General features: G+C 36.3%; 2 protein-coding genes across 4 annotated transcripts in view; both read right to left on the bottom strand.

Moving 5' to 3' along the window:
• Window positions 1-25228, bottom strand: part of EVI5 (ecotropic viral integration site 5) — a 223736-nt gene that overhangs the window by 141293 nt on the left and 57215 nt on the right. For all 3 annotated transcript variants that reach the window (XM_081056253.1, XM_081056254.1, XM_081056255.1), the window contains exons 3-5: window positions 8512-8701; window positions 7640-7864; window positions 6775-6849 (exon numbers count right to left, since the gene is read on the bottom strand). In XM_081056253.1, coding sequence (XP_080912379.1) covers window positions 6775-6849; window positions 7640-7864; window positions 8512-8701 — 490 coding nt within the window. The remainder of the gene's footprint in view (window positions 1-6774; window positions 6850-7639; window positions 7865-8511; window positions 8702-25228) is intronic.
• LOC308500287 (lupus La protein homolog) lies at window positions 15952-21513 on the bottom strand. The gene is given in 2 exon segments (XM_081054661.1): window positions 15952-16577; window positions 16580-21513. Coding segments are annotated over 2 exon segments (792 nt in total). The 5' UTR covers window positions 17028-21513; the 3' UTR covers window positions 15952-16233.

Here is a 25228-nt window from a genome sequence, read left to right as displayed (position 1 = left end):
TTTCTAATGCTCATTCATATTATACCAGTATGTTTCAAAAGAGAAAACGTAAAAGGATCTCTGTGCATTCCTGTTTTTTTTTTAAATTAAAATTCATTGGGGTGACGATAGTAAAATTACATAGATTTCAGGTGTACAATTCTGTATTACATCATCTATAAATCCCATTGTGTGTTCACCACCCAGAGTCAGTTTTCCTTCCATCACCATATATTTGATCCCCTTTACCCTCATCTACTACCCTCCTCCCTCCTTACCCTCTGGTAACTACTAAACTATTGTCTGTGTCTGAGTTTTCGTTTATTTGTCTTTTTCCTTTGTTGTTTTCAGTTTTATATACCACATATCAATGAAATCATATGGTTCTTGACTTTTTCTGTGACTTATTTCGCTTAACAAAATAATCTCAAGATACATCCATGTTATCGCAAATGGCACTATTTCATCTTTTCTTATGGCAGAGTAGTATTCCATTGTGTATACCGTGTTTCCCTGAAAATAAGACCTAGCCGGACAATCAGCTCTAATGCGTCTTTTGGAGCAAAAATATAAAACCCGGTCTTATTTTACTATAAGACCAGGTGTGATGTGATGTGATGTGATATAATACCATGTCTTGTATTAATTTTTGCTCCAAAAGACACATTAGAGCTGATTGTCTGGCTAGGTCTTATTTTCAGGGAAACACGGTATATACATTCTTCTTCCTGAAGACTGCTTCCAATAACAATACATTTTTCCTGGCCCTGACACAGTCATGACAGGAGCCAAGAGTTACTCTTGTGTAATGACGAGCGAGGAACAGAAGGAGGAGGGACACACACTAGAATGGGGCTAATTAATTTATTTATTTAATATCTAATCAATTTATTTAGCAATATGCAATAGCAAACAATAAAGGCAATTAATAGAATATGCTAATGTCAGAAAGTAAAGGTGGTTAAAACTAAACTATATACATTGATAACAATGTCATGTCAAAGGAGTACACATACTAATAAGTTTAAGAGATCCCAACATATGTTTACTATTGATCAAAAATCACTTGGCTAAATACACAAATAATATCAGTAAGGAGTATTCAAAAGCCGTAATAAGCTCTATAGGATAGTAACTATTACAGTAGATGTCAAAAGCTCACCATACTGGGGGAGAACAACACTGGAAAAGTCATAAATCAAGACCTTGTCACGTCTGTAACTGAGAGAAACTCAGGTGTCTCCCACACCGCTGCTTGTTAGTTCCCCAGAATGCTGCTCCTATTGTCTTTGTTGTTGTTAGAAGTCTTCTGATGCTATAAGCTACAAGCTGCATATAAGTTTTCGAGGTGTTAACAATCTGAAGAATGTTGCTGCTGTTGTCATTGTTGTTGTTAGAAGTTAAGACGTCTTCTGATGCTGTAAGCTGCAAGCTGCATACAAGTTTTTTAGATGCTAACAAGTTCTCAAGAAGGCTAACCATGGGGAACAACACTGGAGAGGCCGGGAATCAGCCAGACCTCACCAGGTTCACAGATGGAAGTCAGGACATACCCTGGTGTTGTAAGATGCATGTTGTTGGAAGTCTTCAAAATGTTAGAATGATGAAAAATCACCAATGACAAATGACCAAATGACGAAACTGAGATCGGTCTTATATGTTTTCTCAGATGTACCTTAGAGCCAAGTTTCTTGTTCCTGCCTCCCCCTCCGGGAATAGCCAGTTCCAGGAGGGTCCGGTAGTTACTGATATGAATGGGGTCCATCCAGCCGAAGGGGCAATTCATCCGGATAAGCAACAAGTCCTGGCAATGTGCCTGTAACGTCATCCTGACATAACTTAGCTACTTCTTTACTTCATCTGCTGATGTGGGTGAAACAGACAGAACAAAGAGGGAATTCTCTCAAACCCTGATCAAGAATTTCTTTAACCCTAAGCTAACTATCACCTCACAGTACAGACAGAACAATAGCTTCATCTCACATATCCCCTACTCAAGAGAATGAGACCAAACAGAAAAGCAACCTCATCTCATCTCCCCTGCTCGGGAGAATGAGACCAAAGGGGGAATTTACTCAACCCCTGATCACAGCACAGAAATCACCTCACGTACAGGAACAGATAAAAGCTAATAGACAAAAATCTCACATCAACCAAAGAAGGCAAATTTTCCTCAACATCTACTCTACATGTCAGCAAAACTTTCACTTCCTTCCTTCCTCCATACACGGCCATAATTCTTCTTAATCCTATCACGCCCTACAGCCCCATTGATTTAAGTCAGTCACTACAAGCAGCCCACCATCCCATAACTCTCAACCTATGTGGTTCTATTTCTCCCCTAATCTAGCCCCACTTCCAACCTTCCCAACACCTTTTTCACGGCACTTTCTGGAACTCATAATCTGCCATCAACAAAATATCCTAACTATATCCTCAATCTCTTCATTGAACGTTCTTTCACCTTCTTCCTTCCTCTAACTGAAATCTGACTTTCCCCTAAAAATAGTTCAATACTGAAACCTTGCTCTTCCCTGAGGTGGCTGTTTCTCTCCCACAGCACTGGAAGAAGCCAGGGGGTAGAGAGGTATATGTCCCTCCTTGAACCTCACTGTCACTTCCACAGCATTAACTTCTGGAATTCTCTGAACTACATGGCAGCAAACATTACCCATTACTCAGCTTTTTTTGCAGTATCTACCAACCTCTGGGACACCCCCACAATCTCCACTCATTTTCACATGGATTAATTCCTTCGCCTACCACATCTCTGGCTTGCTTTGCTTCAATGATCCTGGCAGGCAGTTAGTAGTTCAGGCTCTAGAGCCATACCACCTAAGGTTGCAACGCCAGTAATAGCTAGTATGTGACCTTCAGCAAATTATTCAACCTCTCTGTTGCTCAGTTTTACCATCTATCAAATGGGTAAAATAATAGTACTTATTTCACTGGGATGCGATGAAAATTCATACACATAAAGTATTTACAATGATCTGATCTTGCAGTCCTATCATATACAAACACTACCTTTTCTCTGTTCTCAACTCTCCTACGCTCACTTTGCTGTTATATGTATCCACTCGCTAAAATCCACAATTACTTCTCTCTCTCTGTTATAATTTCAACTGCAAAATTCCACCCTTGGATAAATCTAACTCTACAACTACATTTAGGCAGCAGTAAATGGCTGTGTAAAAACAAAGACACTTAACCATGCTGGCTGGTCTCATGTTGAATTCAAGACCACTAATCTCAGCGGATCTTTAACGCTGTCTATTAATACTTTATTACCCTAATTCAGTCACCCCCATTCTCCTAGACCATTTCAAACTTTCTTATCTGTCCTCAAGCTTCCAGCACCTCCTCCCCACCTTGCTTGCTATTTCAATCTTTTTAAAAGAGAAGCAATTAAGAAAGATTCTTCCCACTCTCACACTACCACATCTACCATGCTACCTGCATCTGTACCCATTTTTATAGCCTCTAGTCTCTCTCTTCTACCTATCAGCCTGGACTTTTCCCTCAATTCCTATTTCATATTTCCAACTGCCCACTTACCATCTCCACTTGCATGTCCAACAGACATCTCAAACCACCCTCCTAATTTCCTACCCTGCCATTCCTTGCCTCAAACTTCTGCACAAAAACCTATGACTCAATACTGACTTCTTCCTCTTTTACTCTACATCCAACCTATCAGTACATCCTATTGGCTCTATATTCAAAATATTTCAAGAATCAACCACTTCTCACCCCAATACCTCATCCATAGCATCATCATGAAAGTAGTCCATTGTCTGGACAACTGCAAGAGCTTCCTCTCTGGTAACTCACTCTGCTGCCTTCCTTGTACTTCTTTCCCAACAGTCTATTCTCCATACTACATGGAGCTGCCAGAGCGATCCTTTCAAATGATTTAGAGCATTTCACTCCACTGCTCAAAACAAAAAGCCACTCTAGTGGCATCCCATATCCTCAATAAAAGCCAAAATCCTTACAAGATCCTACATGATGTGACCCCTTACTACTTTTCCAACCTCATCTCCCACCTCTACCTGTCCCTTTCCACATCTTCCCTCCACCCCTCACTCCAGTAACAGGGGTAATGAATCAATTACTCTCCCCCTTTTTTTTGTCTTACAAGGACTTCTCTTCTGATCATATCAAAAAAGTTTCATCCTTTTCTGAGACAGGTTAGTTAGTATGACATCAGGCAGTCAGGAATTCCCTGGTTGACTGGGCAAAAATGAAACACCGACCAAAAACAAAATACTGGCTTTTTGTTTTTAAAGACAGACAGGCTTTTCTTTTTTCTTTTCTTTTTTTTTTTTTAAGATTTTATTGGGGAAGGGAAACAGGGCTTTATTGGGGAACACTGTGTACTTCCAGAATTTTTTCCAAGTCAAGTTGTTGTCCCCCCAATCGTGTAGCCATGGAAGGCGCAGCCCAGCTCCAGGTCCAGTTGCCCCTGTTAGTTGCGGAGTGCCGTTGTTAATTGCAGGGTGCACAGCCCACCATACCTTGCAGGAGTCAAGGAGTCGAACCGGCAACCCTGTGGTCGAGACACGGTGCTCCAACCAAATGAGCCATCCAGCCACCCAGGAGCTGAGCGGCAGCTCATTGACCTTACTCCAGCTGTGGAGGGCGCAGCCTGTTGGCCCATGCGGCAACTGAACCGGCAGCCCCGTAGCCCAGAGCCCGCGCCCCAACCAACAGAGCCATTCCATCCGCCCCATGGCCATTGTTTTTTTTTAGTTTTCAAAATAACACACTCTTCACAAAACAGAAACATCAATCATGTCCCAAGGCAGCAAAGACATTTAGTTGGAAAAGCCTCCCCCAGGCTAAACAACAGAACGAATTTAATAAACACCTTACCAATAAGCACCAACACACCAGCATTCCAATATTCCTTTCCCGGGTAGAAAAGAAATATAAAAGTAAAAGCCTTTTGCCTTAGCTAGTGGGCTTCCCAGTTTCGGGTAACCCCTCCCGCTCGGGAACTGTATCCTTTCTCCTGCTTTTAATAAACTACCTTCCTTTACAACTCTTTGCCTCTCCCTGGTCCGTGTGTTCATTCTTCAGCTTCATGAGACATGACCCCGGCTCACACCCAGAAACTGCCAGCAAATCCTACATTGCTTCCTCTCTGCAATAGCATTGATATGGGAACTGGAGGAGGTTTAAAATATGGTGCTATTTTAAAAAATAAGTTGAAATGATTGAATATAAGGGCCAAAAGAAGATATAAAAAATATTATCACTGGGTCCTTCTCAATAACATTCAAAAAATGGTCACAAAGTGAAAAAGTGTAACACCAAGTAAAATATAAATATGAAGAACAATCAATCATCCAGTTGTTTTACAGTCATTCCTTTTTATTAGAAAGAGATCTGAATACTTGAGTCTTAAGAGTACCTGCCCCGTGGCTCAGGTAGTTGGAGCGCCATGCTCCTAAAGCCAAGGTCGCAGATTTGATTCCCACATGGGCCAATGAGCTGCGCCCTCTACAGCTAAGATTGTGAACAAACAGCTCTCCCTGGAGCTGGGCTGCCGTGAACAGCCGGTTAGTGTGAGCTGCTGTGGGCTAGTGTGTGCCGCCGTGAGCGGCAGCCAGCATGAGTGGCCGGCAACCATTGTGAGCTACCATGGGCTGCTGTGTGCTGCCGTGAGTGGCTGGCAGCCAACCACGACCAAATGATTGCTCATAATTACTCACAAAGTAAAAATCAGTCATTTTATTATAAAACAGTGTTTTTGACATGAGGGTTTTGCCACTCAGAAGAGAAGTGTATATATATTCCTGACAGTTACAGAGCTTTAAAACTCGGTGAAACTGTTAGGAAATTGAAGCAAAGCATCGGGGAAACACAGTTTGCTTTTATCTACCATGATAGGTGATCTTGGGCAAGTCACTGAACTTTTACTGAAGTCTACTTTATTGCCAAAAACCATGTTAGGCTTTTACATATATTATCTCATATAACCCTCTCCATGAAGCTGGAAGTATTACCTAATTAAGGCCCATAAAGAGAGGTTAAATAATCTAACCCAAGTTCATAGAACTCAGTGCAGAACTAAGATGCAAAAACCAGCCCATATGATTCAAATCAAGTTATCTTCAAGGTTTCTTTTCAGATCTTATTTTAGCTTGAGACTAAATATAGAGGACGATGGACTTCGAAAACAAATTTTAACAAGGCTGAAGAGATAACACTATATGCCATTTCCCTTCAAAGCTACGATTGTCCTGTCTCTGACATCTGAAAACATCCCATCCAAACCCACTCAAAAATAAGTCACTGCGAATGGACGTATATATTATATCCCTGGGACAGTAAAAGTCACTGAGTACCACTATTTTAGAGCCTAAAACAAGCCCTCAGTTTGTCACCATGACAAACAAAATTCTTATATAAATTCCAAAGACATTATACAACATGAAAAAGATTTCATACCAACACTAATCATGTCCTCCTTGGTTGGGAAACAATAAGTCTTCATTAAATATTGACATATAAGTTAAGGTTTAAAAGTAGATACAGGCTTTAGAAAACATCATGGTCCAAATGTAGACACCAAGAAGTTGAAATTTCATGTAGCAGTAGTATATTATTAGATGTTATTTTCAACACTTTTAATCTTTTAAAATGCAAACTAAATATTTCTATTTAAATTTTGCCTAGACAAAAATATTCAATATCTACTTATACTTAATAAAAACAAGGACGCTTTTTAAATTCTCCAGTCCAACTTTAATAAAGAAGTTAATTGGATATTTAATACTAACTTACCTGCATAAGCAACAGTCCAACTATGAAAGCACTTCCTTGACAGTAACCAACCTCACGATCCACTAAAGAATATGCCTAAAAAGTAAAAAGATATTGTTCAAAATACTTTAACACAATATATTAAAAATCTAAAAATACGGAATCAGGTAAATTATAAAGACAATTTATTTTTTATAAAAGTTCTTCTTAGTTTGTTGTAGATTTTATCTTACAAATATTTAAAAAGCAAATGATTACATAAAATATTCTTTTCGCAATTTCCTAATTAGAAACTGATGGCTTCTAAGGATGAGAAAGGAAAGGAATTTGTACTCAGGAATGTAACAGCTTAAAAATCATTTAAAATGTATACCTGATAAAGACAAAAGCAGAGTTAAGGTAAAGCACTGGTTAAGGTAAAGAACTGGCAAAACTGAAATAGTTTAACAAGAAATCAATATTTCACAGAGGTAGCTGGAAGGGAAAGGAACTATAGAAATGGAAAAGAAAAATTTACAATGGTATACACTTCCAAGGACTAAGAGCTCTTAACAACACTGACCATACATAGCAAGTAGAAAACTTTGCTCCCAGAATGTGAAACTCACAGAAGGCGAATTATTCATTTTCATAGAAGATCTTTCAATGTATAGTGATTTATAGGTTATTTGATTTTGGCCAACTAATACTAAACAATATGTTCTCCAAACAATAATTCTCCAAACTAGACAGTAATGTAGCATCAGAATTAAAGCAAAAATTATGCTAAAGCCCAATTTATTGCCAAAGCAACTGATTATTGGGCTGAGAGTTCATGCTTCATTGTAGAAAATATAATTTCAACCTTCTGAGAATTCATTTCAAAAAATGAGTAAATAGAACTTACCTTCATTACATTAAATAAAACCTCCTGTCCAAGGCTATCTTTTTCCTTAAAAAAATTATGTTCAGGGTAAGTTCTAGCAATGTCCCTTCGGATCAATTTTTCACAAGGCGAAGTCATTTTCAGGAGTTCTGAATACTGATCCTTAATTGGCATACTTTGTGCACTGCATAAAAGTTGCCAAACTATTGCTCTAAAGTGGTGGGGTATCCCTTTACGAACAAGTTCCTAAAAATAAAAATGAAAGTAAAATTAAAAAAATGATTATTTAAGTCTCCTATTTTGGAAGCCAAGAAGACTTATTGAGGGTTGGAGTGAAGTGAAAGACTTTATCAAATTTATAATTCCCAAAGGTACTTTTATAATAAGACTAGGGAACTTTATCATTAAAGGGCTAAGATTTGGCCCTTGGGTGTATCCTGTTCTGGTGAAGCTACAATGTTACGTATAAATTCTTGTCATCTCACTCAGAATATGGCCTCCAAAGATACTAAGGACTTGATAATCTGCAGAGCTATCAATGGTAATAACCATCATCTTACAAAGGGCTGTTATAGGCAAAAAAAAAAATAACAAAAAAAAACACTAAAATACTGATAATTCAAGGATGTAAAATGTCACTTCATTTCTGAATCTATAAAATGACAGAATTTAATTTCTAAAATAATTTCCAGCTATATTTCCAATTAGGAAACCTCTATAATAACTAATATCTACAAACAAAACAATGGGTAAAAATAAATGAAAGTATATAAAGGAGACCTCTTTATTATAGTACCTGGAAAGTAATAGAATCTGATTTATTTTAATCCTGTTAATCCATGCTGAATTCCCTTTGGGATAACAGGAAGAACAACAACAAAGAATATGAATACCTTAACTTGCTTTTCCTTTTTTTTGCGCACATCTTCCCATTCGTTAACTATTCTTCCCCAAAGTATCCAAGCGTCTTCTTCAAGGTGGCTGAGATTGCTCGAGGCTGATGAACTTGATACAAGGGAGGAACCACTGTTTCTTCTTGACCCATTTACAGATCTTAAAGACTTACTGTCCGTCTCTAACAATCTAAAACATAATTAAAAATTGCTCAAGACCTAATCTCACAGTGATACTAGATGAAGTAATGATACTTACCAGAGCTTCACTACAGCAATTTAGCCATAGTTGTACAATATGCATTTCAATAATACCTGGTTGACATCTAAAAAATTACTGCTGCATTTTTTTCATCTAAGCATAACAATTTCAAAATTTGAAACAGTAAATTATGTTGAACGTTTTAGTGCTATTAGTCCTGTCATAATTTTCCTTCATCTTCACTAAAAATTCAAATTAGGAGAAATCTGGTGAGAAAAGTGGTTAGGAAGGCTTCAGGAAAAAGGAAACTGTACTTGGAAGAAGTATAACAAATTCTATGGAAGAACAAATCCTATCACGTTTGCAATGTGTCCAGGACTAAAAAAAGTAAGTCAGGGCCACTCAGATTAACCAAATCCCTTCTCTTTTTTCATTTTGCTTCATTCATGCATATCTAATTTGTCCCACACAAAAAGTGTTTTGTTTGGTCCATGCAGTATTTGTGTAAAAAAACTGAATTACTAATATTAAAATTGGAAGCTTTAATTTATTTGTTTATATATGCATACATTTATATTTATTTACAATTCTGGATTCTCTTGAAAAACAAAAAGATAGGGCAAAACCAGGCCCGTATTCCTGCACAGGAACAACAGGGTGTAGCTACAGTAGTTATTTAATCCATTCAATCTCCATAATCTCTACTATCTCCCCAAAACTCAGGCCAACTACCGTGTTTTCCTGAAAATAAGACCTAGCCGGACAATCAGCTCTAATGTGTCTTTTGGAGCAAAAATTGATATAAGACCCGGTCTTATGTTAGGTAAGACCGGGTTTATAGTAAAATAAGACCAGGCCTTATATCAATTTTTGCTCCAAAAGACGCCTTAGAGCTGATTGTCTAGCTAGGTCTTATTTTTGGGGAAACATGGTAACAGCTGTTAGCCATTAGTGGGCTTGCACTGTTAAATGGAGACTTCTGCACTCATAAGGTCCTGTTGGCCTTGAGTTTGCAACCCTGTTTTAGGCCTCTACCTTATCTGCAGGGAAGATGGGTTAAGATAATTTTAGAGACCCGTTCTAAGACTCACCATGACATCAAATCTATTATTTTTTTCCTATACACAAGGCTAGAAAGATTGGAAAATGTGATTCTATCATTATAAAGATGTAAATTATGTCATTCAAGTAAGGGTCCTAAAACATCTATTTGTGTATTTAACATGGCTACTACTTATTTCCAGTAACTCCTTCAAAAAGTGAAGTGTTTAGGGTGTTTAGAGTACAAGAAATGCTCCCAACACTAATTTATGATATATTAAACACTAATAAAGAAAAAGAAAAAATACTTGGGTCAAACCCTACTTAGCAGATTACAGAAAGAAATACCCTTTGTGAGCCATCTTTTTAACCCTAAAAGCATTTAGCTCAGAGCAAAAAACACTAAATATTGACTGAATTGAAATAAGATCAGAACTCCCATAATAAATAACTTTCAAATCCCAAATATGTTATATTCAATAACAAAATAATAGATATTGAACAATTGCTATCCTTATTCATGGGATAATTTAATACATTTTCATGGCAGAAATCATTTAAATAAAATGTCCCAAATATTGCTAGAAACAAAAATTTACAAAGCAGCCAAATTAAGGGTGAATTATTGCCATAAATATTGTTTATTAAAAAAGTATAATTAATGATGATGTTTTACTTTAAGTGCTTTTTCCATAGATATATTTCAGTAAATCCATAATGTATCTCATAGAAAAATTAGTGTACATATATAAGTAATTTTATGTATGATTCTAAACCCTAAGAATTCTAAATGGAATAGAGAAACAAACTTTACTAAAACACTTGAACCTAAGTTCTTCATTCCACTTAATTATTCATTGAACGCTTGCTATATACCAAATAATTAAATTGCATCATACCATCAACAGAGAGACATGCAGTTTAATAGAATATGGTATTTCCTAAGCTAAACATAGTATGAGATACAATGGATGTACAGATGAAAAAGTGCCTAAACAGAAGGCTTTTAGAGCATCAGAAAGGTCTGATTGTCAAATTGTAACTTTCAGAATAATCATGAAATGCCAAGTGAATTCATGGATGGGTTAGAGAAAAGGATGCACCTTCAGAGGAAATTGAAATAACATATACAAACATACAAAACTGTGAGAAATAAGTTACAAATGAAACAGTCCAAGTAAACACATCACATTATTTAAAGATATTGTCCCTGTAGCAAGAAAGCAAAAACCAACAATAAAAAAGTTATTGTCTCTGCCTTAACTCATATAGTATATAAAAATGACTCAAAAATGGTAAAGATATATGTATTCCAATGTTCATTGCAGCTTTATTTACGGTGGCCAAGACATGGAAACAACCAAAGTGTCCTTCATAGATGATTGGATAAAGAAGGTGTGGTGTACATACACAATAGAATATTACTCAGCCATAAGAAAAGATGAAATACCCCCTTTTCCCACAACATGGGTGGATCTTGAGATTAAGCTAAGCGAAATAAGTCAGACAGAAAAAGCTGAGAACCACATGACTTCACTCATATGTGGGATAAAAACTGAAAGCAACAAAGGAACAAACCAAACAAAGAAACAAAAACTCATAGACACAAAGAACAGTTTAGTGGTTGCCAGAGGGTAAGGGAAGAGGGTGGTGGTACAAGAGGGTAAAGGGGGTCAAACATATGGTGATGGAAGGAGAACAGACTCTGGAAAGTGAGCACACAATGCAATATATACATGATGTATTATAAAATTGTACACTTGAAACCTATGTAATTTTACTAACCATTTGTGGGGACAGAGCCCCAGAAAGAAGTTTCCAGGCTCTCGGCCTCACATAGAAAGGTACTGGCTCGGGTAGTAAATGGCCATCAACTGTGATCAGATGGCCATCAGCTGTCGCCAGTTGGCCGTCAGCTGTAACCCGTAAGCCATTGGCCACTAATATAACTGCTGTGGCTATGCTAGGAGAAAGAATGGGGGCTAGCAAGAGCGGATTGCAGAGAGGTGGATGCCGCCGGTGAGAAAATAGTGATATGACTCCCCTACTTATGGCTCCGTGGGTGTTCCTTTTTGGCCTCACCATGTCCTGCGTTCTTATGTGGGGAGCGGGAGCAGAGACCCCGCCTGCCGCCCCGCACGACACCATTGTCACCCCAATAAATTTAATTTAAAGAATGACTCAAAATGGACAATAGGGCTGAATATAAAAGCTAAAACTATAAAAGCTCTTGAAGAAAACAGGAAAAAGTTTTCACAATCATGGAGTAGGCAAGATTTGTTAACGGGACAAAAAGAAATACTAACCATAAAAGAAAAAATGTTATTAAAAAATTGGACTTTAAACTTAAAATGCTGTTCTTCAAAAAATACCATTAAGAGAATAAAAAGGTAAGCCATAGACAGAAAAAAAAATATTGTCAACATATATATCCGACAAAAGATTAGTATCCAGAATGTATGAAGAAGTCTTAAAATCAGTAAGTAAGAAGTCAAACTACACATTTTTAAATGAATACGAGACTTAAACTGACAATTTCGAAAACAAGATAATCAAGTGGCCAACATCTTTAGTCATCAAGAAATGCAAGTTAAAACCACACTATGGACACATTCGAATGGCTGCAATTCTAAAGGCTGACCACACCAAGCGCTGTCCAGGATGGGAGCAACTGTAACTCAGATATTGATGGCAGGATAATGTTTCAACTACTTTGAAAAATTGTTCGGCAATTCTTTATAAAGTTAAATAAATTTTCTATGACTCAGCAAGAGAAATGAAAACATACCACAAAAAGACGTGCAGTTGAAAGTCATATAAGTTTTTTTTTTTTTTTAAATTTTATTGGGGAAGGGGAACAGGACTTTATTGAGGAACAGTGTGTGTTTCCAGGACTTTTTTTTTTTTCCAAGTCAAGTTGTCCTTTCAATCTTTGTTGTGGATGGTACCGTTCAGCTTCAAGTTGTTGTCCTTTCAGTCTTCGTTGTGGAGGGCGCAGCTCAGCTCCAGGTCCAGTTGCCGTTGCTAGTTGCAATGGGCAGAGCCCACCATCCCTTGCGGGAGTCAAACCGGCAACCTTGTGGTTGAGAGGACACGCTCCAACCAACTGAGCCATCTGGGAGCTCAGTGGCAGCTCAGCTTAAGGTGCCATGTTCAATTTTAGTTGCAGGGGACGCTGCCCACCATCCCTTGAGGGACTCGAAGAGTTGAACAGGCATCCTTGTGGTTGAGAGCCCACTGGCCCATGTGGGAATCGAACTGGCAGCCTTCGTAGTTAGGAGCACGGAGCTCCGACCACCTGAGCAACCGGGCCGGCCCCAAAAATCATATAAGTTTTATTCATAATAGCCAAACTCAGAAACAACCCAAATATCAAAAAAAATAAATGATTAAATTGTGATGTATTAATTCACTGCAATACTACTCAGCAAGAAAAAGAAACTGCTGATACATATGTACATTAACAGTGATGAATCCTACGAACATTAGACTGAGTGAAAGAAGCCAGATGCAAAGAGTACATACTACATGATTCCACTGACGTAAGTTCAAGAACAAACATATTACAGCAGAAAATACAGGAGTAAATCCTCATGACTTTGGGTTGGGTTAAGCCTTCTTATTACACCAAAAGCACACATGACGAAATAAAAAGATACATAAACTGGACCTCAGAACTAAAAATGTTTTGTACCTCTCTGGATGCCATCAAGAAAGTGAAAAGGAAACCCACAAAACAGGAAAAAATATTAGCAACCCGAGACTTGTATGAAGAACTCTTACAACTCAATAATAAAAAGACAACAACCTAATTATTAAAAAATGAGCAAAGAATCAGAATAGACATGTCTCTAAAAAAGATATACAAATGGCAATAATCACATAAGATGTTCAACACCATTAGTCATTAGGGAAATGCAAATCAAAATTTTAATAAGACAACTTTTCACAACCACTGGGATGGCTATAATCAAAAAGACCAATAATAACTGGCAGCCTTCGTAGTTAGGAAGATATGAAGTGTACTGGTGAAGAAATGAAAAGGAACCATGTACTGGTGAAGATATGAAGAAGGAACCCTCAGACACTGCTGATGGAAATGTTAAATGGTAAAACCACTTCAGAAACAGTCTGGCAACTCCTCAAATGATTAAATATAGAATTACCATATGAACCAGCAATTCCATTCCTAAGTATACTGTGTTTTCCCGAAAATAAGCCCTAGCAAGACAATTAGTTCTAATGCGTCTTTGGAGCAAAAATTAATGTAAGACCGGGTTTTATATAACATAATATGATATGATTATATAATGTGATATTATATTATATATATGATATAAGACCGGTCTTATATTTTAGTAAAATAAGACTGGGCCTTAAATTAATTTTTGCTCCAAAAGACACATTAGAGCTGATTGTCCGGCTAGGTCTTATTTTCGGGGAAAATGGTATATCCAAGAGAAATGAAAATCTATGTCCACACAAAACTTATACAACAAATGTTTATGGCAGCATTATTTATAATAGCCAAAAAAGTGGAAACTACTCAAATGTCTATCAACTATTGAATGGACTAAAAAACACTAGTACATCCATAAAATGGAATAGTATTCAGTCATGAAAAGGAATTAAATACTGATACACGCTACAGCATGGCTGAACCTTGAAAACATTATGGTAAGTGAAAGAAGCCAGTCACAAAAGGAAACATATTAATATGATTCCATTTATATAACATATCTAGAATACAGAAAACAGATTAGTTGTTGCTGAAAACTGCAGTGGGAGTGAAGGGAGAAGGATGTTTGGGAAACGACTGCTAATAGAAACTCAGTTTCTCTTAGAGGTGATGAAAATGTTCTAAAATTAACTGTGATGATGGTTGCACAACTCTATGAATACATGAAGAACTACTGAACTGTACATTTTAAATGGGTGAATTGTATGGCATATGAATTATAACTCAATAAAGGTGTTACGTAAAAAGAGCAAGCAAAATACATCTATGGCAATAAAAATTAAAAAAGAGGTTTCGGGGGGTAAGATTACTAGAAAGGGCATAAGAATTTTCTGGGATAATGGAAATGTTCTAAGATAACAGAAATGTTAATTGGCATGTGGATTCTACACAGGTGTATATATTTATCAAAACTCAAACTGTACACTTAAGAACTGTACATTGATCAAAAATTATACATCAACTTTATAAAAATTTATAATATTGCTTCTGGCTAATGACACTAGGGGTAGTAAGAATTAGGTGAGAAACTACTGCTTTTTATTAGTGGAAGCCCTCCAGAACTTTTTTTAAAACCACGACTATTACTTTTTAAAGGACTATTTTTCATATATTAAGTGTATCTATTTTGTAAAGAAAGGAAGGTATGAAAATTACTTCCTTTTCAAATCTGTTGGTCATTCTAGCAAATTTTAGAATTTTCCAAAGAAAAATTTCGGATTTTTTAAAATTAAATTTATTGGGGTAACATTGGTTAGTAAAATTATACAGGTTTCAAGTGTGCAATTCTGTAACACATCATCTACATACTACACTGTGTGTTCACCATCCAGTCATTTCTCTTTCTATTAGCATATATTTGACCCCTTTTATCCTCCTCTACCATCCGCCCCTTACCCTCTAGTAACCACTAAACTGTTATTTGTGTCTGAGTTTTTGTTTATATTGTTCCTCTGTTGCTTTCATTTCCCACATACAAGTGAAGTCGAATGGTTTTCGATTTTTTCTGCATGATTTATTTCGCTTAGGCACAATCATCTCAGGATCCATCTATGTTGTCACAAATGGCAGTATTTCATCTTTTCTTATGGCAGAATAATATTCCATTGCATATATATACCACATCTTCTTTACCCAATCATTTATCGAAGGACACTTTGGTTGTGTCCATGTCTTAGCCAGCATGAATAACACTGCTGGTGGGAATGTAAATTGATACAGCCACCATGGAAAACAGTATGAAGGTTCCTCAAAAAAGTAAGAATAGAACTACGACCTAGCAATTCTTTTTCTGGGTATCTACCCCAAAAATCTGAAAACATTTATCCATAAAGTTTATGTACCCCCATGTTCACTGGAATTGTTTTCAATGCCATAAGTATAATAAAGTCTTGTGTGAAAGAGCTAGAACATTTTCCAGAAAACGTAATACTTTTTTTTTTCTTTTTATATAGTATATATTTTATTAGTTTGTACTAATACATTCTCATATTACAAAGGCAATTTAGTACAAGAATCTTTCTTTTCATTTTGAATCATCTGAAATAACACATACAGAACTATACATTTTTTTAAAAAATGCTCATTTGGATAACAAAAAAAGACAAGGTAAACAACAAAAATGTTCCTTTCTTACAGGTGGACATCGAAGTAGACCTAATTCGGTTTTCTTTTTAAAAGCTTCCAAAGACAAAAGCAGCTGAAAACCTAATTAAAATGAATAAAAAATGTGTTTGCTACACTACTGGTCTCCGGCACCATTTTCTGTTTTCTGCTGTTTTGATGCAGGTTCTTCTTTGTCTGTTTCTTCTCTTGCTCTTTTTACTGCTCCAGATGCACCATTTTCATCATGTTCATCATCACTATCAAATTTAGTTTTCTTGCCCTGAAATGCTACTTTTCCTTTAGCAGACCCAGGCTGGGCAGCTTTATTTCCCTTTCCTTTTCCTTTAAATCTGCGACCTTTTGACTTCCATTTGTTTAGAGATTCCTGTTGATCCTCTATGATTTTTTTCAATGCTTCTTTTTCCGTATTTCCATCTAGTACTTCCCATGTCACTTCTTTGTTTCTTAATTGTAAGTTACGTTATTTGCATCTTTGGCTTTATCCAGTGCTTCTTTAGCTTTTTCTTTAAATAGAATTATTCCCTCTTTTGCGCCTCTAACAAAGTCTATCCATTTTATTTCACCATGATTAGAGAAAAGGATGTGCAAATCTTCTCTACAGGTCTGATCATCTAAGTCCCCCGAAAATTTCAGCAAGCAGCCAATCTTTTCTTCTAGAGACTTCATTTCAGCATTTTCTGCCAACTTTTGTTTTTCTTCTTGCTCTTGTTTAGCTCGTAATTTAGCTTCTACTTTATTTTGCTTTCTTTCTTCATTTTTTTTTGCAAAGTAATCTTCCTTGAAAAGTATTAGTAGATCTGTGTCTTTGTACTTCTGGCCAGGGGTCTCAACAAACTTCTTAGCAGATTCAATGCTATCAAACACAGCAAATATTGATCCCTTAAATGCTTTGTGCAACGTTCTTCTCATCTGAATGCAGAAAACGTAATACTTTAATTGATACAACAAATCTCTCCCCACTGAACTACTTAGTTATGGTATGCAGGAAAAGAATTGACATGTTCATTAAAAATATGTACAGTTTATAGAATGCATAGTTAGAATCATATAGTTTTATTCCTTATTGCTAAAAGTTGTGGTGAAACAACTTAGAAAGATTCCTAAACATATTGCCACCTAGTTTCAATATAATTAAAATACTCTCACTGGTAGTGGAAGGAGCACACTGCCTGGAAATGTCAACAATATCCAAAGACCTGAGCCTGGCAACAGGGAAAATGGTTAATACAGCATTACTCATAGGTGCACAGGCTACTGAGAAGTCTATTCAAGATTTGCTCACTTATTTTCTTTCTCCCCAGAGCATGTGGATTCACTGACTTGTATGGATTTAATGCAAAAGAAAGGCAACTACCTTCCTGCCCTACCATAATTTCCTTATGGCTAATACAAGAAGAACTTTATCAGATTAAAGGAAAAAAGTACTGGCCTAACAGGAATATTGTATTCTATAATCAAAGGCATTTCCTATAGGTTTGTGTGGCCTCCTGGCCATTTCTTATCTGCCCCTACTACACATTAATTCATAAACCCAAATTTATTAATCCTCTCAGAATACTGCCAGACGAAGACATCAGAGGTTGGACCTCCATTAACTAGGGAATACACAATGTTCTGTCTCCTAACTACTCAGTAACTCCAAGTGCCAATGGCAGCATCCGAATGGCTACAGCCCCACATTATCTGAGGTAAGGGTGCTAAAGCCAATTATCACTTGGGCTTCAAAAAATATGAAGTGTAGTGTAGGATTGGAAAAAGTGTAGGACTGGTTACTTCCAGAAGCTTACAAGATTTGGCAAACAGAAAGCATTTCCAATTCCCTAATGAATAGGACTAGGGACTAAATTGACAACGAGGGAATATACTAACACAGACAGTAACTTGGGTTACCTTCACCATATATATATTTTTTTTTTTTTGGTTGAGGAAAGTCGGCTGATGCTTTATTGCTTTGGGGGGTGCTCAGGAGCCCTGGGAGGGCCGAGCCCACTTCCTCTTCAGCGTCATGGGCTCCTGGCTACACAGGATGGTGCTGGCTCTGCAGGAGGCAGCCATGCGCAGGTCCACGCGGCACTTGTTCTTAGGGATCATGTTTAGGAAGCTGCTGACGGGTCCAGGGCGTTCGTGTTGATGGTGGTCCGCACGTAGGAGGTGGACGGCTTTGGCTGTCCAGATTTGTACATCATGACGACCACACCTTTGCAGTCGGCCTCTGGCACCACGGCCACCGTCTTGCGGTGAATCAGCCTGTTGTAGCAGAAGGAGTTGTGGGCCTTCAGATTATTGGGGTCGGTGCTGTACATCCACTTGTTCCTTTTGATCAGAACGCTGGAGCAGTTGCACCCAGCCATCCATTGCAATAGCACGGTCACGGCAATAGCACCTCTCGCCGAGGTGGCTGGAGACGGAAAGAGGACCTTCACCATATCTTTGCTACTGAGAATTGAACCGTGTCCTCACCAATGGGATGTCTATCTAAGAAAAATAGCAGAGTGTGCAATTCATGATGGGCATAAAGCCTGTGGTAACACATATTTGATAAACATCAAAGAAAAAGCGTCTCTTTTGACAATACTATGATTGAAAAAATACAAAGGAGAAGGGAAAAAAGAATGAGTTCTCTATTGGGAATTTGAAGTGCTTGAGGGGCATCCATGTATATAAGAAGCACAGCAGTAGAAAAGACAAATTTGAAGCTCAGAAGAGAAGTGAAGTCTACAAACAGAGATTTGACAATTATTTGTGAACAGTTGATAGTAAACTTTGTAAATATCCTATCCTACTCAGCATAATGCTTTCCTATGGAAGCCAGATCTAAGAGATAAGGATAAACAGTAACAGATCAACATGCCTTTTGGTAACATGTAAACTGCTAAGATAATTTATAAAGAGCTAAGGAAGAATCTAAGAAAGCCAAGGAAGAAAACTGTTATATGAGAAAAACACTTGGAAAGCTAAATACACTGGCACTTAGTACAGAGGGAGTAACTTTTCAAACATGAAACATCTCTTGTAATGTTACACCAAAGAAACAGGATATGAATGTGCTGGGAGAAAGCAACTTGCTAGCTAAAAGAAAGGCAAATCAGTAGCAACAAAATGTATGCCTGACTCACACAGTCACACCCTTTCACATCAACATGATCAAGCACAAATTCATGTCTCAGAGCAACAGAAAACAAGGAAAGGAGAATTAAGAAAAAGCACAAAGAATTAGCACTGGAAGCAATTTAGAGAAAACTCAGAAGAGAGGTGCTTAAATGACAGGGATCTCTCCAGTCCTGAATGCACAGAGTTTTGCTTTTGCTTTTGTTTCTTTATGATGAGATATTAGAGAAGGCGAATACATGAGTCTCACAGCCCCCTCCCAAGAATCCTGATCAGAAACTGATCGTTTGAAGATTACTTTATACAGACATTCCAGACAGACAAGTATAGCAGACTTAACTTCTTGGTCTCCTTAATTTAAAATGAGATCATCCAAAGCTAAGCTGGTTGTAACAGAAAGAGTAGTATAATAAATTTTTATTAATTATATCATCAAATCCCTCAGGCAATCAGTAAATTGATGAAAATTTTAAATCCTCAATGAAAAGAAAAAGAATAAAGGTTTCAAGTGAAGATCTAACGGTCTCTCCTATGAGTAAAAATACATGAATTTTTAACACAGAGATTTGAAAATATTTTTTATTTCCTTAATGTTCGTGGCTGTGGTATGAGAGCATATCCTCAGGAAAACTGAGGTAATGCTGTGGTGGTAAAATTGTAAACATAATATGAAAGTTACATCATCTAAATCAGCATTGTCCAACAGAAATATAATACAAGCCCCTTAGATAATTTTAAATGTTCTAGTAGCGACATTTAAAGTAAAAAGAGGTGAAATTAATTTTAATTTATTTTATCAAATATAGTCAAAATATTTTAATATGTAACCAATTTTTTTTAATTAATGAGATATTCTTTTTTTTAAATCAAATCTTCAAAATCTGGTGTACATTTTATTCTTAGAGCATATCACAATTTAGATCAGCCAAATTTCAGGTGTTCATTTGCCACATATGGCTAGTGACTATCATAATGGATAATACAGATTTAGATGTTGGTAAGATTCAAAGACATATAAAGTTTCAAACATTCCTGATTACCATATTAAAAAAATACATTTAGAGTTTAAAAGAACCTATTATGTTTCCTCATTTTCATATTTCATCTCCAAAATCTGCTAAAAAACAAAATCGGATTCCAAATAACAGAATGTAAAAGGAAACAAACATGGCAGCAATACGAAATTTTTAAATTTCGCAAATAATGGCCCACTCAAAATTTAAATTAGCAACATTCACCTCCTTAATTAAAATGCATTGCTATTACGCTTGAACCATACTTTCTTAAATTTATCTCTGCCAAAGCTGAGAATACAAATTCCTTGTATTTTTTAAGATGAAAAAGAAAAGTACATTTAACACAAAAAGAAACCTGTTCCATTTAAACTTTAAGGCTATGAATTATTAACTTCCACCAAACAGATCTTTGACATTGTATTGAACCATTTCTTCACATCTTTCTGACATTGCCACATGTACTTATTTCGTTTCACATGTACTTATTTTTAAAAAGCGATAACTGCAATAAAATTATGGGGGGAAAAGTTCATAGAATTTGATATTTTCATGTCTATTAAGTTTAAATTTTCTAAAATACTGCTATTTTTATACTTTCTGAATCAAAGAGAGTTAAGTAACATAACCAGAGACTCATCACTCTTGGGGAAGAGAAGAGAAAAACGAAATAAAAGCATCTCTGCTCCTACAAGTAATAGTTGTACCTCATAATTTTTACTTTACGGTATATAACTTGCATAGCTACATTACAAACCATAGAAGTGGTTAGAGAAATCTTACGTTATCATTCCTACAATTTTCCCTTGGACTTAATATATGTTTGCGGAGTAGTAGGGCAGAACCGGGGGAGGAGAGCTAGACCTTAGTATTTGTCATTTTATTTTTTACTTGAGTCAGAGAGATGTGTTTTTCCAACAGGATTATTTTCCTAAGGCAAAACAAGATGTGCCTACATTCACCCATTCTCTACACAAAAGTCCTTCCCATGGATTCTGGGTTTCAATAACAGAGAAAAGAGAAGAGGGGAGAGAGGTAAAGCAAGAGGGGAAGAGGAAGAATGTGAACTCAAAAGAGTACAAATTTTTGACTAATTCCATACAAGAACAAAGGGTAACAGCTTCCTGCTCCTTTTATGTCTTTAAAGTCTTACTTGTCAAAAATCTTTCTGAACATCTTTAAATAACTCTAGTAATTATTATTTGTTAACATATACACCAAGCACATCTGATATTAAGGAGTAAATTGTGAATTATCCATAACTCACAATAGTTTTAAATACAATGCTTTGTATATTTTAGTTGTATAGTAATCATTGATCATATCGTGAAAATAAATTCAATGTTGATCACTTACAAGTTCAGCATGAAAAGTTATCTTTTATGCAAAATATTTTCCACATAAGCAGCAATTCAAAACTTAGTTCTGCCCTAGCTTCATATCCCACTAAGTTTTCCAGGTAATATCTCCTTTTCTTCTTAATGGTCCCTGTCACTTTCTTTTCTCTGAGGATCTATTTGTTTGTAACTGCCTTCACACAACCTAACACTCCACTTTGCTCTTTCACAACCCGCTTCCAAATTCATCTTATCCAAGAAACTTTGCCAATATACATATTATGTTAGAAGACTGTCTCCTCCCAAAACCTCAACCAGAAGCTCGTGCTCAAAATTTTTCAAACATAGTAAGCAAAGGGGCAAAAACTTAAAACCAATAAATAACTACATGCATATATTAAACCCTAACCCTAACAACAAGGACATCTGCTCACCACTTATATTCAAATTTGTGCTAGAGGTACTAGCCAGTTACAATAAGGAAAAGAAAAAAAGATAAAAGTCATCCAAATTGGAAAGGAAAAAGTACCAGCGCTTTTACTCACTTGTACTCACAGACAACATACCCATTTATATAGAAAATCTAACAGAATCTAAAAAACGAAAAAAACAAGATCTACCAAAACAAGTAAATTTAACAAGATTGCAGGCTATATAATCAATAAAATTAAAACAATTTTATCTCTATCTGCCCGCAATGAACAATCAAAAATCAAATTTACAAAAACTATACCAGACACAAGTAATAAGTAAATGAGAACATATTGTGTTCATAGGTGGAAGGCAATATTGTTAGGGATTCAATGCAATTCCAATCAAAACCTCAGAAAGTAGAAATTAACAACTTCATGTAAAATTCATATGGAATGCTAAGAACCAAAAACAGTCAAACAAAAGAATAAAGAGGGAGGATTAACACTATCAGATTTCAAGCTTTACTATAAAGCTACAATAATCAAGATAGTATCATATTGGCATTAAGATAGACAAACAGATCAATGAAACAGAATAGAGTCGAGAAAAAGGCCTGTACATATATGAGGTGTGATCAAAACATACAGTGAATGTTTAGATAAAAAAAATTTATTACAGTAAAAGACACATTGCCATTAATCTTCCTCAGAATACTCCCCCTCACTTCAAACATACTTATCCCATCATTCCTGCCACATTCTGAAGCAGCTCTGGAAGTCCTCTTTTGTGAGAGTCTTTAATTGCACTGTTGTGGCTGCCTCAATGTCCTGAATCGATTCAAAATGTTTTCCTGTCATGGTCATGTTGACTTTGGGGAAGAGCCAGAGGTCGCACAGTTGGTACTGTGCGACAGTTGGCACTATGCAGTGAATAAGGCGGATGAGGACACACCGTAATGTTTTTATTTGACAGAAATTGCCACACCAGAAGCGATGTTTGACACAGAGGGAGCCTTTCCATGTGATCACAAAATACGGTGAATGCTGCTGCTGAGTGCCATCCAACGAAAAGGCAGGGATCTTCAATACTGAGGCAGCGTGCCGAACCTTAGTAACAGTGTGTGACAAGTTTCAACTTGTTCCGTGCAGTCAGTCGGGTGTGAGCTAAGGTTGAGAGAAGGTGTGTTTTAAAGTGTATCGTAAATTATCCTCCATCGCAACAATGCTCTGTGTCACATATCATTTCTGGTATATGGCAATTTCTGTCAAATAAAAACATTATGATGTGTCCTCATCCACTTTATTCACCAGATCTGGCACCATGTGACTTCTGGCTCTTCCCCAGTCAAAATGATTCAGGATATCGAGGCAACCACCACAGTGCAACTAAAGAAACACAAAAAAGAACTTCCAGAACTGTTTCAGAAAGTGGCAAGAATGACGGGATAAGTGTGTTCAAAGTGAGGGGGAGTATTTTGAGGGGGATTAATGGCAATGTGTCTTTTACTGTAATAAATTTTTTTTTATTTAAACATTCACCGTATTGTTTGATCACACCTCGGACAACTGATTATTGACGAAAGTACAAAAGTCATAAGGGGAGAAAGGATAGCTTTTCCCAAATGGTACAGAAACAATTAAATATGCACACTCAAAAAATGTACTTTGATATATATTTTGCTCCATATACAAAATTAACTCAAAATGGATCATAGACCTAAATGTAAAACTTAAAACTATTAAATTTCTAAATATAATATACGAGTCAATCTGTGCAACCTTGAGTCATCCAAAGCACAATCCATAAAAGAACAATTTCAAACTGGACTTCAAATCTAAAATTTTTGCTCTTCAAAAGATGATGTTAAGAGAATGAAAATTCAGAGATTGGGGAAAAAAAATACTTGAAAAGCATACATCTGATAAAAGACTTATATCTGAAATATATAAAGAACTCTAAAAACAAAATAAGAAAGCAAAAAAACAAAATAAATAAAAAGAAAAAAGCAAACAATTACTTTAAACGGGCAAAAATTTCAAACAGACATTTTGTGAAAGAATGGCAAATAAGCACATAAAAAGATGCTCAACACTATTAGGAAATGCAGATTAAAACCACAAGACACCACCCCAGCCTATATGGTCAACTAATGTCTGACAAAGGAGGCAAGAATATACAATGGAGTAAAGGCAGTCTTCAATAAATGGTGTTGGGAAAACTGGACAGATACATGCATATAAATGAAATTAGACCTCTTTTTTACACTATATACAAAATAAATTCAAAATGGATTAAATACTTAAAATGTAACACCTGAAGCAAAAAAAAAAAAAATCCTACTAGAAAATATGGGCAGTAAACTCTTTGACATCACTCTCTTAGCAATATCTTTTGGGGTATGTCTCCCCAGACAAGGGAAATAAAGGAAAAAATAAACAGGATTACATCAAACTAAAAAGTTTTGCACAGCAAAAGAAATCATCAACAAGACAAAAAAACAACCTACTGAACGGGAGAAGATATTCACCAACAATACATAAAATAAGGGGTTAATACCCAAAACATATTAGGAACTCATACAAGTTAACACCAAAAAAACAAACAATCCAATTTAAAAATGGGCAGAGGACCTGACAGACATTTCTCCAAAGAGAACACTCAGATGGCCAATAGACAGGAAAAGATGCTCAATATCACTAATCATCAGAGAAATGCAAATTAAAATCAAAACAAGATATCACCTCACACCTGTCAGAATGGATATCATCAATAAATCAACAAACAAGTGTTGGCAAAGATGTAGAGAAAAGGGAACCCTCATGCACTGTTGATGGGATTGCAAACTGATGCAGCTACTATGGAAAACGGTATGGTTTCCTCAAAAACTAAAATAAAAAAATAGAACTACCATATGACCCAGCAATCCCAATTCTGGATATTTATGCGGAGAAATCCAAAACACAAACTTTAAAACATATATGCCCCTATGTTCATTGCAGCATTATTTACAATAGCCAAGATGAAAGCAACCTAAGTGTCCAAAGATAGACAACTGGATAAAGAAGATGTGGTATATTTATACAATGGAATGTTACTCAGACATAAGAAAAAGAATGAAATCTTACCATTTGCAACAATGGATGGACCTAGAGGGTATTAGTATGTTAAGTGAAATAAGTCAGACAAAGAAAGACAAATATCAAATGATTTTACTTACATCTGGAATCTACAACACAAA

The sequence above is a fragment of the Rhinolophus hipposideros genome, assembly GCF_964194185.1.
Source record: "Rhinolophus hipposideros genome assembly, chromosome: 8".
In the NCBI taxonomy this organism is placed as follows: Eukaryota; Metazoa; Chordata; class Mammalia; order Chiroptera; family Rhinolophidae; genus Rhinolophus; species Rhinolophus hipposideros.
Note: the sequence above shows the minus strand (reverse complement) of the source record. Positions and strands in the feature narration are given on the sequence as shown.